The sequence below is a fragment of the Eublepharis macularius genome, chromosome 13 (assembly GCF_028583425.1).
Source record: "Eublepharis macularius isolate TG4126 chromosome 13, MPM_Emac_v1.0, whole genome shotgun sequence".
NCBI lineage: Eukaryota > Metazoa > Chordata > Lepidosauria > Squamata > Eublepharidae > Eublepharis > Eublepharis macularius.
This window is the reverse complement of record NC_072802.1, coordinates 72154845-72168954: the sequence shown is the minus strand read 5'-3', so window position 1 is coordinate 72168954 and position 14110 is coordinate 72154845. Positions and strand designations below refer to the sequence as shown.

The window sequence follows — 14110 nt, the reverse complement described above, 5'->3', positions numbered from 1 at the left end:
GGACCGAGCGACAAAATGCAAAAAAGCAGCAGAAATCTTTTCTGTACAGGATTTTTTACCCAAGGAGGGTGCCACATAAATGGCACATTACTTGGAACGAAGAGCTGCAGAACACGGCGCTCAGCACAGAGTCCATTTCTTTGAAATGCTCCGCTTTTTTTCTATTAAGATTAAAGTGTTTAGACCTCCTGGTTTTAAACATATGCACTGACTGAAACTTCAGAAGCCAGAGAAGCCACTGAGAGCCAAGCTACAAGTGACGCCTGACACAGGTTGGACACTTGTCAGCTTCCCTCAAGTTTTGATGGGAAATGTAGGCAGCCTGGTCTTGCAGCTGTAACGGAGAGCCAGGCTGTAAAACCAGGACGCCGCCTACGTTTCCCATCAGAACTTGAGGGAAGCTGACAAGTGTCCAACCTGTGTCAGGCGTCACTTGTAGCTTGGCTCTGAGTAAGTTTTTCAAGGACCCAGCAGTGGAGATGCTGAACAGACCCCCCTTCTCTCCTCTCCAAAACTTACGGGAGCGAAGTTCTGCAAGCAGCAAAAAATGTCGAACAGAAAAGACGGGACATTTTTTTATTATACAGGTTACAGAACGCAGCTGCTGCTTATCACAAGATGTTGAGTACCCAGAGGCAGAACCTTTAGTCCAGCACCAATTACATTTATTTACTTACTGCAGTTTACCCCCCCCCGCTATACACACACACACACACACACACACACACACACACACACACACACACACCCTCCCTTTCTTCCTTTATGCAGCTCAAGGGATGCTTACATTGGGTTTGCAGGTGCTCTCCGTTCCTCTACTGGCCAGACTCAGATCTGCGCAGGTAGCTGCCTCCTGTCCCCATCACCACACCTCAATATTACCTGCTCTAAACAAAAGGATTTCTCCCCCCCTCCACTCAGCTAATGCAAGAACAATCCACCTTGCCTCAATGGCAGGAATTCCTCCCCCAAACTGGATGGGAATGCCAGTTCTCTATGCCACTCAACCGCTTCACGAGGACTAATGTTTTTCATGCTGCACAAGGAATTAAAAAACCCACGCCACCAGTCCAAAGGTGGGGCCTCGAGTCCTGCTCAGTTTACCCCACATGGAAATTATCTTCCAAGGAGGGCTGATAGGTCGAGCAAACCGACGCCAGGAACAACACGCTTCTGGAGCGCTTCCAAACTATTCTGCTGAGCTCCAAGTGGGACAACTCGGCTGGAAGTGGGGCAAAGGTTACTCTCCAATGCCAACACGGACAACTGCTTGGGAGCGCTGCGAGCCAACCAAATGTCACGGACCACCGGCTGCCTATGAACAGTGCATCTGCCACTTAAAAGGCCTTCTTATACACCCTTGAAATTCAGAGCCTTTCTAACAGTTTATGTTTTAAAGCAATACAGTTCTCCCCTTGCTTACGTTTTTAGAAAGACTATTATCTGATCTGGAGCTTGTACAAGCTTGGCACACAAACTTCAAAAAAATGTGAGTGTTGTCTTTTTAAAAACTCTCCAGCGAACGTAGCCTAGAAAAGCCCATACCAATCCAGCTTTTCTGAGTTAGGCTGAGTGAGGTTTCCTTTACAGTAAAATAGCAAAGAGTCCAGTAGCACCTTTAAGACTAACCCACATTATTGTAGCATAAGCTTTCAAGAACCACAGCTCTCTTAGTCAGATGCATCGACAGAGAGCTCTGGTTCTCAAAAGCTTATGCTACAATAAAGTGGGTTAGTCTTAAAGGTGCTACTGGACTCTTTGCTATTTTGCGGCAACAGACTAACACGGCTAACTCCTCCGGACCTTTGCAGTAAGTGTGCGCAGGATTTTGTCTTAGCATACTTTTGAACCACAGAGCTCCTACTCCTGCATGGGCCACTCATCTGTAGCAAACCTGCAGTTTCAGGATCGGGACCCCTTTTTTTGCACGTTATTTACAAAATGCTGCAAGAGAAACCCCCAAATCAGCCAGAATGGACCCTAACAAACTTCCTTTCTTAAAAACCACATTATCAAACTGCATTCCTCGGAATTCCCATGTGCCACCGATGTTCCTTAGCCTTCTGCTCGTGCTGACATCCCTTAGGATCCTGTGCATGGCCACAGCTAAGTTGAAGCCTTCTTCCATGGTGGGCCAGACTTCTGGAATGACCTGCACCAGAGAGGGTGCAGAGGGCAACCTGACTGGCAGCCATTTAGGAAGGCCTGCAAAACAGTTCTATTCAGAGAGAAATGGGGGAAAGTGGACACAGTCCCAGCAAATTGGACTGTGTATCTTAATTTGTGTTGTTCTAATTGTGCAAACGGACTCTTCTTGGTGTGTGTGTGTCCTTGCAATTTATTTCTACAGGTAAGAGACTTGTTTTCAGGGGTCTGGTTTTGTTACTGCGTCCTTTTTCCTTGATACTCAAGCAGAGCCACCCTCACCTCTGCAAAGATCACCTTTTGTGCAGGTGGCAGAGGAAGCCCCCAGACATCTGCATGCCTTGATTTTATTTTGCATGTGGGTGGAAGACTGCAAGCCGCTGCTCACTTACCAAAGTGTAAGCTCTCTGCTAAATGAAGCGGGGTGTGCTTCTGAACACCCACCCACAGGACTGCACAACCACGGAAGCCATTTGCAAAATGCGGAGGAACATCAATTGGTTTAAAAGCCACAATATTGACACTGCCTGCGAAGCCAGAATGGGCAATCTGAAAGCCTCTTTGGGGCCTTTAAACCTGCAGAGGCAACGTGCACCTGGACTGCTACATCCAGGCCTCAATCATTCACTCCACGTGCAGGTTTTAGTTGTAACTCCCCTGCACTCATCCAGGTCTACAGCCCGCTCACTTTCTCTGCGTAACTAACAAACGGGCTCCTTTTTAAACCCTCAGAGGTGCCTCGCGCAGACTCGCGGTGCCCTCCCAGCACTTCAGGGCCCCTGGACCCTTCTGGGGGCTGCAAGTCCTCCTGACTTGCCTGCACAGGGAGGACCTGCCCACTGCCTCTGCAGAAAGGCCTCCGGGCCAAGAGGAGAGTGAAGGTTCAGTCCGGAAGGCGCCTGCCGCTTTGGTTGCTCCCCAAGGAGCCGCCGGGGGGGGGGGTGCGGTTTGGTGCCTTTGCAGGGCGATGCCAAGAAGAGCTGCGCTGCGCTGCTGACTCCGCCGTAGATTTACAGCCCGGTTCGAACCATTAGCAGGCTGCAAGAGGCGCCTCCGGGGCCGGGCGCAAAAGAGGCGGGGACCCGAGGCCGGAGGGCGCCGGGCAGGCGGGGCGGGCTCGGCTACCGCGCCCGGCCAGAGAAAGAGCCCCCCGCGCAGCGCCTCGCCTCGCCTGGCCGGGCTGCAGCTGCCCCCCGAGCGGCTCCCCTGGAGAGGGCGGCGCGGGCCGGGCTTGGCTCCGGCACAGGAGGGGCAGGGCGGGCCGAGGCGCTGGAGGTGCCGGCAGCCCGCCCCTCTCCGGGCCGGACACGCGGCGCTGCCCCGGCCGCTGCCGGGTGCTCGGAGGCGCCTGCCCGGCGCTCGCCGCCTGCCCCCGCCGCCCTGCTGCCCGCGTGGGGGTTTCGCGCGCCCCTTCCTCGCCGCGGCCCAAGGCGGGTCGCCCGGCGCGGGGGACTGTCGCGCAGCCAGCAGCCGGGACGCTCGCCGAGCGACGTGCAGGAGGACCCCCGGGTGGGACGTTCAGTGAACACGCAGCACAAGCGGCGGGGGCAGCGGAGGGCCGGGGCAGCAGCCCGAAGCCAGGCACGGGGGGGGGGGGGGGCTCTCCAAACCCGGCGCTCCCCGTCGCGTTGCTCCGTCCGGAGGGCCGGGCGTGCTTGTTCAGTTAGTCGCTCCCTGTGTAGCCGCCCTGCGCCTGCTGAGCCCCGCTTTGGCTGCGCAGGGCAGAGCTTGGGGGCTGGTGCGGGGGCAGCCGCTGCTGGGGACTCGGATGAGAGCAAGTCTGGGGGGGCTGCTGATGGGCAGGGCGCGTCGGGCTGCGGAGAAGAGCAGGACGAGAGTCGAGGAGCACCTTCAAGGCCGACCAAGATTTCCGGGGCAAAAGCTGGAGAGGCGAGGCTCCCTTCCTGAGATGCAATAATAATAACCACCCCTTCAGGACTTAACACCCGCTCAGAGCGGTCTACAAAGCAGGCCATGATTATCCCCACAACAATAATCGCCCTGTGAGGTGGGCGGGGCTGAGAGAGCTCCGAGAAGTTGTCACTGACCCGAAGTCACCCAGCTGGCTTCAAGTGGAGGCGTGGGGGATCTGGACTCCAGATTAGAGTCCCGCCGCTCTTAACCAGAACCCCAAACTGGCTAAGGGAGCTTTGACTCTCGGGAGCTTATACTCTGTTGAGTTTTCAGGCCCAGGAGCACCTTAAAGTCCAACTAGATTGCCAGGAAATGAGCTTTCAAGAGTTAAAGCCCCCTTTGTCAGGTGCTTGAAAGTTCAAACTTTGGGAATCTTGTTGGTCTTTAAGGCACGACTGGACTCCAAACTTGGGATTGCTTTGTGAAGAAAGTCAATGGCAAAACCACCTCTGTCCGTTTGTCTGAGACTCTCTCTGGATGGGGTAGCTGTGAGTTGGTTATGACTCAAGGGGCGGGGGCTGCAAGCAGCTTACCATGTCCTCTGCAGTTTTATCCCCACAACCCTGCAATGTGAGTTAGGCTGAGGATGCGACTGGCCCAACGTCACCCATATCTGACAAAACTGCTGGTGCGCTGGAAGGCTTCCAGTCCAAGACTATATGTGGTTTTTGTACAGAGACCCCTCCCTTGCCCTGACCCCACCACAGCAGATCCTCTGCTTTCTCTTTGGGGCCATGAACAAACAACTAGCTTGTGCATTTTCAAACATTTTTCTCCATCAGAAAATTGTTTTTATTTGAAAATCTTTTATACAAGTTAAGAAGGTTTAAACATCGTAATTGTTAAGCTGAGGAAAACAGGTAGAATAAATGCCAGATGTCAGAATGGCTCTTGCGAACATAAGTATCACCATATAAAGACTCAAGAGAAGTATACGATGAACAAGTACAATTAATGCCAACAAGAAATATGTATCAAAACAGATGTTTATTTTTAAAAAATTATATAGTGACTCAAAAAAGCCAACTTTGTCTCTAGTGTTACAGGAACAATATGTGCATCTCAATTTGGTATTTAAAATATACCAGTATAGATCTTCTTATGCAATTTGCATACAAAACAGGTAAACCAATTTTGCTTCTCATGAATTCAAGATGAATAAAGCCATTTACTGGCCCCTAGATGAATACTTGTAACAGATGCCTTTATGAGGACCTCATTTTTTTCCAGCAAGAACTAAGGAGGAATACTTAAGGACTTGGTGGATGGCAGTGAGAACAGCATAATGTACATCACCGCTTGGTAAGCCTGGTGTAACCACACACACACCCCTTTGCAAGGGCTTGTACAAGAGGAATGCCATAGATTTTCCCGCACTGATGGAAGCTATGGATGACCAACTTCCAAAGAGCATGATTTTACATATAATTTAAATGCATTTACAAATGTTGCGGAGACTTCCAAATCTCAGAACCAACACTGCTCTGGGACACCAAATTTCACATCTGCTTTTAATGGGTATTTGGTTTGGCAAATGCAGCGTACCCCATTGTCATGCTACTCTGAAGTGGGAAATGAGAGCAGCTCATTCTCCCTTCTACACAATGCAAAGCTGTCCCACACTTGGCCTCATCCTCACAATGTGTCTAGGAGTGAGGAGGGGAGCCAGTGGAATCCAGTTCCTTCAGGCTACAGAAACGACTAAAGCTGAGAACCACAGCTCACAGAAAAACTTTTAACCTACCTCTTACAAGAGGGCCAGCTTGGAAGCCTAAACGTGAGGCCACCTTAGATGCCAAACTGCTTTGTTTGGTAACTTTTTCTGTAACAAGAAACCAAAATGAAAAATAGCTTCTTTGCTGTTAGAAATGAAGAAGTACTTCCATGCTCCTCAAAAAACAGGAACAAGATAGGGAATAAAAATAAAATGTTCTTATAATAGCACAGAACATTTACTTGGGCCCCAATCTAAGAACAAAAATTTATATTGCTCCTATATAATTTGCACTCAAATGCACCTGGAATGTGAAATGCATACCTTCAAGCCTCAAAAAGTATTCTTGGGAATAGTCGCAGTGAATAGTCCAGAGTAAGAGGGCTTAAAAAAACTGTTTAGATCACCTGTCCCATTCAGTGAAAGGGACTGCAAAGATGAAATTTCTAGACTCCTCCAGGCTCGTAAAATTGCCACTCTTAAATGTCTGTTTTAGATTGCAGCAGCTTCCCAAGGCCAGACAAACCATTCAGAGTGCCCTCCAGTCAATGGGCTTCTTCCCAGATTTTCGCAGCAATTCATTAGTTTTTGAGAAATGCTTACAGCCAAAGAAACCCCTGTGCACAGAGAGGGGTGAAGGGTGGACCGTCTGCAAGACATGGTGGCGTTTCTGCAAGAGAGCAGAGAGATTTCACCTCACAATCTTTCCCACCTGTGACTGATACGTCAACATAATTATTCGTTTAAAACATTTCTATGCCACCTTTCCACCCAACTCAGAGTTCCCAATGCTTTTGAAACAATAGCAGAATGTAACTTTTGAGCATTTGTCCAGGAACCTAAAACATTAATCATACACAACCAGGATTCCAAAAACTCCAATTACACAGTGCCAGGACCAAATAAAGGAGTCCTCCAAATGAATGTCATTTGCTTGGGATGCTGCAGACTTCACATTTTTTCAGACACGAGTCTGAAGAAGAGAGCTTTGTCTCTAAAAAACTTGTACCCTGAAAAGCTTCTTGTCTCAAAGGTGCCACTGCACTCATATTCAGTCTTGTAAAAGAGCTTAGCACCAACTTTGCATCGCCCTCTTTAAACTGCTGCAAAGGTAGCCGTTCTAACGGCTGCCCCTTTCCTTTTCATGCTCCTGAGAAATGTGGACTGAATTGGGCTTAATGTGTTCAGAAATCAGATTGACTGTATTTAAATTGGAAAGGACTTTAGTAAGCAAACTAAAACTACTCCCTGCAGAGGTGAACACAACAGATTGATCTTTAGGTGGGTAGCCATGTTGGTCTGCAGCAGAACAGCAGGATTTGAATCCAGTGGCAGCTTAAGAGACCAACCAGATTTTCAGAGTCAGAGCTCCCTTTTTCAGCGTACATTCTGAAAATCCTGTTGGTCTCTAAGGTGCCACAAGCCTCCAATTCTGCTGTGTGAAAGATGGAGCTCTACAGCAAGGAGTCTGCACTTGGGAACACAATTGTCACACCAAGAGATTATTTGGATCCGCATCCCGTCTTCTACCATTGAAAATCAAAAGCAGAGGAGAGACACCACCACCCTTTGAAATATGGTCCCAATAGCAAGCAGTTAACTGTAGCCAGTTTCTAAACATGGAAGTTTCACTGCTGGCTGCCTATGTATGCCCTCCCCTCTCCCACATAAAATAAATATACTTAAGTTGCCAGAGCTTAGGTTTCCATTCCTCACTGCAGGCCAGCTAACCCAGTTTTCTTGACCCTTCACCGCCCCCCAAACATGACTTCTAGAAAGATGGGACAGCCCAGATGTCCTTACCCTGTCAATAGAGTCACCCTTCCTCTGAGCATAGGCTCCCCAAAGCATGAAGACTAGCCCATCCAGGTTATTGTTCAGCCAAGACACCACTGCATCTGTGAACTGCTCCCAGCCCTTCTCCTTGTGGGAATTGGCTTGGTGTGCTCGGACTGTGAGGACAGCGTTGAGCAAAAGGACTCCTAAAGTTCACACAAAACAGGAAGGCACAATCAGGGTCAAGCAAGGCATTATTTTTAATCACTAATGCTTTATGCAACAGACTCGCATGGCGCTAGTTCACTGGGATGCACACCTATTGCATGTTGAGGCTAATATATTACTGTTTTCACGGGGATACATACATGGACAAACAAACGCAGCTCTAAGCTAGCCTGACTTTTCTCAGCTGTCATCAACCGTGGAGAAGTATTGCTTACACAGGAGAGCCTGGCCTCTCAGCAGCAGAAAAATGACTAGGGCTGGGCTGGGCATGCAGTGCCAACAGCAGCACCTGGGAGGCTTCCTTGCCAGAAGCAGGCTAGTGCTCAAGTGGATTCTCCCACTTCTACCAGGACCTGGAAAAAAGAAATCTGCTTCTTTCTGCCGGATGCTAACACAGATGGGGTGGCGGGTCAGGGCCCAGCCTAGAGAGCAAATCAGGACTCTTGATCACCTTGTTTGGCCCACCCTGTCAAGTCCCCATGTCCAGGATGAGAAAAGTCTTCTATGTCTGTCGCAAGCTCTTTGTAGATATTTTCTAAGCTGCAAACAAAAAAACAAAACAGGTTTTGCAACAGAACCATCCAAACCTCGGCTACACACGTTCAATACCCATCAAACAGTAATGATACATTCCCTTGAAAAGGACGACCCGCGAGAAATAAGCATGTGCGCGCGATCCTAACACAGTTCTGGAATTTCTGTATAGACAACGGCTAACCTTACCTGGGTGGAGGTGGAACAGGTCTCTGGACACTGAAGCAGAGGCCATGCGCTTGATTGGGCCCATGATACGGGTCTTGGCCCAAGATGACGACTTTCACCTGAAATTGCAAAAACATAAAAAGTTAACAGCCTTGAGTCTCAGTGAGAAAGGCGGGCTATAAAGAACGTAAATAAAAATAATAAAAATTCCCGCTACCAATGTACTCTGCGACACAGGTGGAACTTTTTTTGCTACTTTCTGAGCTAGAACATCAATTCTCAGACTCTGGGTCAGGACTCAAAAGTGGGTCGCAGCTCTCTCTCAGGTATTTGTAAGGTGAGGAGAGAGGAGAACAGGATGAACTGGGAAAGGGGGTTCTGGGAAGATCAATGGCAAATTTGGTCCTGCCTCAGCATAATGAACAAAATAACCTCAACATACAATACAATATAAAATTGTATCAATGTTAATTGATGTGAGATTCATGCCTCTTATGTTGAGAAAGAGAAAAGTAACGTTGCCTTACTTTGCAAGAGGATTTCCATTAGGTACAGCAAGTTTAGAAGTCTAGAAGCAAGTCCCAGTTAGAAGAGCTTGAGAACCACTAGGTTCAGACACAGAGTGGGGCTGAAAGAGCCTTTGCCTCACACGTTCCACTGGCAAGATGGTCATTAACTAGCAGCTGTACCACAGCTTGCTTGGCATGGTGGTTAAATTAGGAGAATGAGCTGCAAGCTGGGAAGTCCCTGTTTCAAGGTACAGCTCAGCTAGAAGCTCAGCACGTGGCCTTAAGCAGGGGCGTCCCAGCTACCACCTTCTCCTGATAGTAAAATGACTCAGCCCCACTGTGATCAGTATAGGAGCACAACGGTCCACCCACAGACAAGCAAGGAGTCTTTACATCCTTGGTGGGGGTGGGGGGACTTCCTAGGAACACAGAGATATAATGATTTTGTGAAGTGATCAATGACACTCCACTCCCACTCCCATAAATAAATGAGGACTGGGGATACAGCAGGAAGCATGGCAGAGGGACAGCAGCTGAGTCAGTTCAAGGGAAGGTTGTAGATTGGCCCACTATAGCTCCTGAGAGCTTACAATGCTGGAGGGGAGCTCTTGGGAGCTGGGGGCAATTTCTGAATTGTCTCCCACTCCCTTGTGGTCCCTCAAGATACATATCTAGCAAAAGACCACACAGAACAGAAGGCAGCTGCTGGTGGGGACTTCCAGCCGCTGGGCTACACCTTAAGGTCAAGAAATGTCAAAAGCAGATTTGGCCTGTGGCATGGCTCCTGCCCAGGGTTGACTCTCTCAGGGTCACTCACATCATGGATGTCGCACATCTGGGTCCAGGTGAAAACCTGATGTGGGGGTGGGTAAACAGTGTAACGCTTGCGCTCCTCAGCAACAAAGGCCATTAGCTGGTTAGGAAGAAAGAAGGAGATATTTTTAGATTTCCCTCATCAGGATAAGGGAGGCGATGAGGAGGGCATGTGGCAGGCCGTATTGTGCTAGGTGCAAGCGTGCGGGTTCAAGTAGCTACCTCCAAGTTGATGAATAAAACTTTCTTCTGTCAGGAACCAAGCCTCACTATTACCCAGGATTTTAAAAGGAGGCAGCCAGCCAATAGTTTTGGGAAAAAGTGAAGAAATCACATGCAATGATGCCTTCTGGAGCTAGACTCACATGCATGCAGATCAAGTAAGCCCTTAAAAATGTGGACCTCAAACAGCATGCATCCTGCAGCACGGGGAACCACGTAAGCCTCATGCAGTGGTGGTGTCTCCTCCTCCTCCTCCTCCCGGGGGTGCTGGTGAGGATGGGCTCCGAATCCAATGTGCAGCAGAACCAGAACAGTTCCTCGTCTTCTGTCCTGAGGGCTGCATTTTCCCACGCGGCAGCTTCATTCCAACTGGTAAGGTCCACTTTCAGTCCCCTACTACTTGCCTAAGGCATATTCTGCTACAGTCTGGGCCCAAGCTTTTTAGTCGCTGCCCCAAATCTGTGGAACGGCCTCCTGGAAGAGACTGAAGACTCCTACCTTCCTTTTTAAAAAATCTTATTTTTACTTCATTTATACTCTATCTTTCTCCTCAATGGGGACCCGCAGTGGTTTACATCATTCTCCTCCATTTTTTCCACACAACAAACCCTGCGAGGTAGGTTAGGCTGAAAGTTTGTGACTGGCCCAAGGTCATCCAGCAGGCTTCCAGGGCAGAGTGGGGAACTGAACCCAGGTCGCCCAGATCCTAGTCCATCCCACTAGCCATTAGTCCACACTTTCTGACGAGGCTACAGACAGAATTATTCTGTGCAGTTTTAGGGGCAGTCTGGACCATGGTGAACTACAATATCCTCTTAGCGAGGATAAATAAATAAGGTGTTGCTAGTTTGGTTCTTAGTATCACCTGAAGGCACTATAGATCTGTTTTAATGTTTGCTGGTTTTAAAATAGGCTGCTTTGATTAAATGGTTAAAGGTGAACACAGAGATGCTGCAGGTTGGGAAAGCTAAAGTCTTGGAGGGCACTGTGCTTCACGCATGTGATGAGGTTCCGCTGACTCTCATGGACTGATTTATGAGTATAGGGTCATACTGGACACAGCAATGCATTATTGCTGGAGAAGCAAGTTAATCTAGCAGCAATATTGCTTCCATTTAGCCCTGAATATGACTCCATTCTTTGACCTGGCTGATCTGGCCATGTGGACCCCTGCCATAGTAACCCTGAGGTTAGACTTTTGTAACAAACTCTACAGTTATCTACACTCAAAGACAACCCAGAGACGCCAGTTTGTGCAGAAAGCTACAGCATGATTATTATCAGGAACCAGGCAGCGTATGTATCACCTACAGTGTCCTCCAGGGCCTAGGATCCACATGGATAAAGAACCACCTCTCCTAATATGCCCCACTGTGACAGTGGGCAAAGCCTGCAGAACGTGCCAACTTGCAAATTGGTAAGATCGTTCTGTTGTAGACCCCATGTCATGGACCAACCTGGCCCAGTGGAGCAGAGAGACTCAGAGGACTCTTCTGAGGAAGAGGCAGCTGGTGAACCTGACCCAGATCCACAGCCAGTGGCAGAGGCACTGCAGGAGGAGGCAGGCTCTGAAGGCTCAGATACTGATCCACAGCCAGGACCCAGCACATCGGTTCCTCAGCTTCCCAGCCCTGGGCTGGCAACAGAAAGCCAGGTGCAGGCCAGCTCTCCCCCTTCATCACCAGAGCCTCGGGAGCGCTGCCAGAGGAGGGCTAGAAGAGCCCTCCAAGCCAGAAGGCGCAGTGCCAGGCTAGCAGCACAGCACCGGCCCAGCATCATTAGTGATGATGAGTGCTCGCAGGAGCAGGACTGAGACAGCTGGCAGGTGCGTGCTATAGCACAAGCAGCTGAGCACTGTGAGGCTTAAAAGCAGCCGAAGAGGGAGCAACGAGTCCGCTCACTACTGACCTTGCTGCTGTTTGGAACTGATTCTCTTGTCCCTGACCTTGGCCTGTTCCTGTGGATGTGTTTTTGGAATCCCCCTTTGGACTTGAAGCCGTGAGTGTGCCCAGTTGGTGCCTGAACCTTGGAACTGGGTGCTGCCCTGCTCGGACAACTTGGGAGTTATCCCTTGCCTGCTGCCAGTGTGAGTCTGCATCGGGACACCCCATTTTGTGGAATGGCCTGCCTCAGGAGGCCAGGAAGTGTCCCGCACTACCGTCATTCAGCAAAATATGTCAAACAGAATCGTTCAGGAGGGCAAAAGGGAACAGGAATGCAGTAAAATGGAATTGTTCAGGAACACACTTTTGCAAAGGGACAAGGGCTATCGTTTATGGCACGGTTTAATATATGTGTATCTTGGTTTTACTCAATTGTTTTCTAATTTGTGAAACCCTTGTGTCTTCTGTGGTTTTGATAGCATTGTTTTCTAACTTCATATAGTATCATGCAATTTTGTAATCTGCCTTGATTTACAGGAAAAGGCAAAATATAAAAGAAATGAATAAATATATATACACTATCGTCATCTGCACTAGGTCCTGAAGCAGGTATATAGTATTAACCATCTTGTGGGATAGTTTCTCTGTTATTTTAAGTAACAGAGAAACTGTATTCCAAATATTAACAAGGAAGGGGATTTGACCAATCTTTCCATCTAGCTGGCTGAATAATCTTATCTACTCAGATAAAACATAATAATAAAATACCCCAAGCACCTTACAAGTTATAGAAGGCTGTTCTCTGGCCAAAGCAAAATCTAAAGTAAAAAAACAGAGTTAGGAAAAAGAAAACGGGAGTGGGGACTGAAAAACGAAAGAAATCAATAGAAGAGGCCCTGGTTTGCATGCAGAAGACGCCAAACCCAGTTTAAGTATTTCAGGTACCAAGGGTAAGGGAAGTGGACAGCCACTGCCAGTCAGAAGAGACAATACTGACATATAGCCTGACCTCGCAATAAGACAGCTTCATGCCACGGGGGGCGGGGCTCAGTGGGCATTCTCATGCATCTCCAATGCAACAGGACAAGAAGCTCGGGTGTAAGGCTTTCGGTTAAGAAAGAATGGATCCGCCTCGGCGCCTCTGGCTTACCTGGGAGAAATAGGGCTTGGAGAACTCTCCAGTAAGCGAGACCCTCCAGCCCCGCCCAATCTCCGCGGGGACAAGGCTGTTAGTGCGGGCTGCGAGTCTTTGCAAAGCCGCCTCTTTGTTCCTACGGATCCGTTCCAGCTGCTCCGGGCTCAGAGGAGGAGAGCGAGGGGAGGAAGCGTCAGCCTTTGACCTCTTCGGGGAGCAGGCCTGGAAAAACCGAAGGAAGCATCCGTGGAACAGTGGAGGAGGCGGCAGAGAAAGCCGAGGAAGGTAGGCCAGCGCTGAGGCAGCAGAACCAGCCATGAGCAGCGACCAAAACAATCAACTTCCGGCCAAAAAGAACACGTGGGCATTTCGCGGCAAAATCACGGCCCAACAAACCAGCCTCGCTTCCCTATTGGACTGTCAGTCAAGATCGAAAGTCGCCCCGCCTTCCCGTTCCCCAATTAGTTAACAGCGGCGCTAACAGCGTGCCTATCGCCCCGCCCCCAGCCTCTGGTTGCCAAGGCAGCACGGACTTCTGTTGGCTTGTACCTAGTCCCACCCCTGCGTCATTTTCTATTGGTTAAATCGCAACTAAGACCGCTTCCCATTGGTCGCCGCCTCGGACTGGCGCCCTTTTCTAACGCGCGCGAACTCGGGCGATTGAAACCGTTTTTCAGTCGCTCCCTCCTGGCCTTGAAGGAGAGCGGCTCCTGCTTTCCATTACCTCAGCAGTCTCGCCTGGTTCCGGTGAGCGGTTCCGCTTCTTGCCGGTCGCCGCCGTGAAAAAGGAAAGCAGCGTCTTCTGCCCGATCATGGTGGCGGCGTTCGGAGGCGGGGTCCGGCGCTGCAGCTCTGGAGGGGCCTGGTTCGGCTGGGCGAGGGTTGCCTCTTGCTCCCACAGCGCGGTCGCTCCGGGACCGACTCTTGTTCCCTCAGCAACCCAAATCTGGCGCCAAAATGAACACGCATGCGCATCGAGGGAGGGCGGCCCTTTCTCGAGGCGGTCGCTGTGCGCGTGCGTGGTGCAGCTAGGGAAACCAGGAAGACGGGTTTGTTTGGCGCATGCGTG

The 14110-nt window shown here is 49.8% G+C and overlaps 2 protein-coding genes across 5 annotated transcripts in view; both read right to left on the bottom strand.

The window, feature by feature from the left end:
• The window catches only part of ACACB (acetyl-CoA carboxylase beta), a 69502-nt gene extending 68607 nt beyond the window's left edge, over positions 1-895 (bottom strand). For all 3 annotated transcript variants that reach the window (XM_054996841.1, XM_054996842.1, XM_054996843.1), the window contains exon 1: positions 788-895. The gene's annotated coding sequence lies outside the window, so the exon portion shown is untranslated. The remainder of the gene's footprint in view (positions 1-787) is intronic.
• A 4023-nt stretch (positions 896-4918) lies between these two features.
• Positions 4919-13947, bottom strand: UNG (uracil DNA glycosylase). 2 transcript variants are annotated; one of them, XM_054996546.1, is made up of 7 exons: positions 13766-13947; positions 13057-13263; positions 9806-9901; positions 8501-8598; positions 8229-8317; positions 7577-7755; positions 4919-6443 (listed from the first exon to the last, which is right to left on the bottom strand). In XM_054996546.1, the coding sequence occupies exons 1-7, from the start codon at positions 13853-13855 to the stop codon at positions 6303-6305; spliced, it is 900 nt and encodes a 299-aa protein (XP_054852521.1). In that variant the 5' UTR covers positions 13856-13947; the 3' UTR covers positions 4919-6302. The 2 variants fall into 2 exon arrangements, with proteins under 2 accessions (XP_054852521.1, XP_054852520.1); XM_054996545.1 differs by lacking the exon at positions 13766-13947 and having other exon boundaries at positions 13057-13369.
• Positions 13948-14110: the final 163 nt, after the last annotated feature.

What these genes read in the sequence shown, in the direction of transcription:
- UNG (XM_054996545.1), bottom strand. Translation starts at nt 13,359, where the DNA reads ATGGCTGGTTCTGCTGCCTCAGCGCTGGCCTACCTTCCTCGGCTTTCT. An exon ending in CCAAGCCCTATTTCTCCCAG is followed by an intron (nt 9,902 to 13,056) that starts GTAAGCCAGAGG and finishes CTTCCTAACCAG; the next exon opens with CTAATGGCCTTTGTTGCTGA. An exon ending in AGATGTGCGACATCCATGAT is followed by an intron (nt 8,599 to 9,805) that starts GTGAGTGACCCT and finishes TTGCAATTTCAG; the next exon opens with GTGAAAGTCGTCATCTTGGG.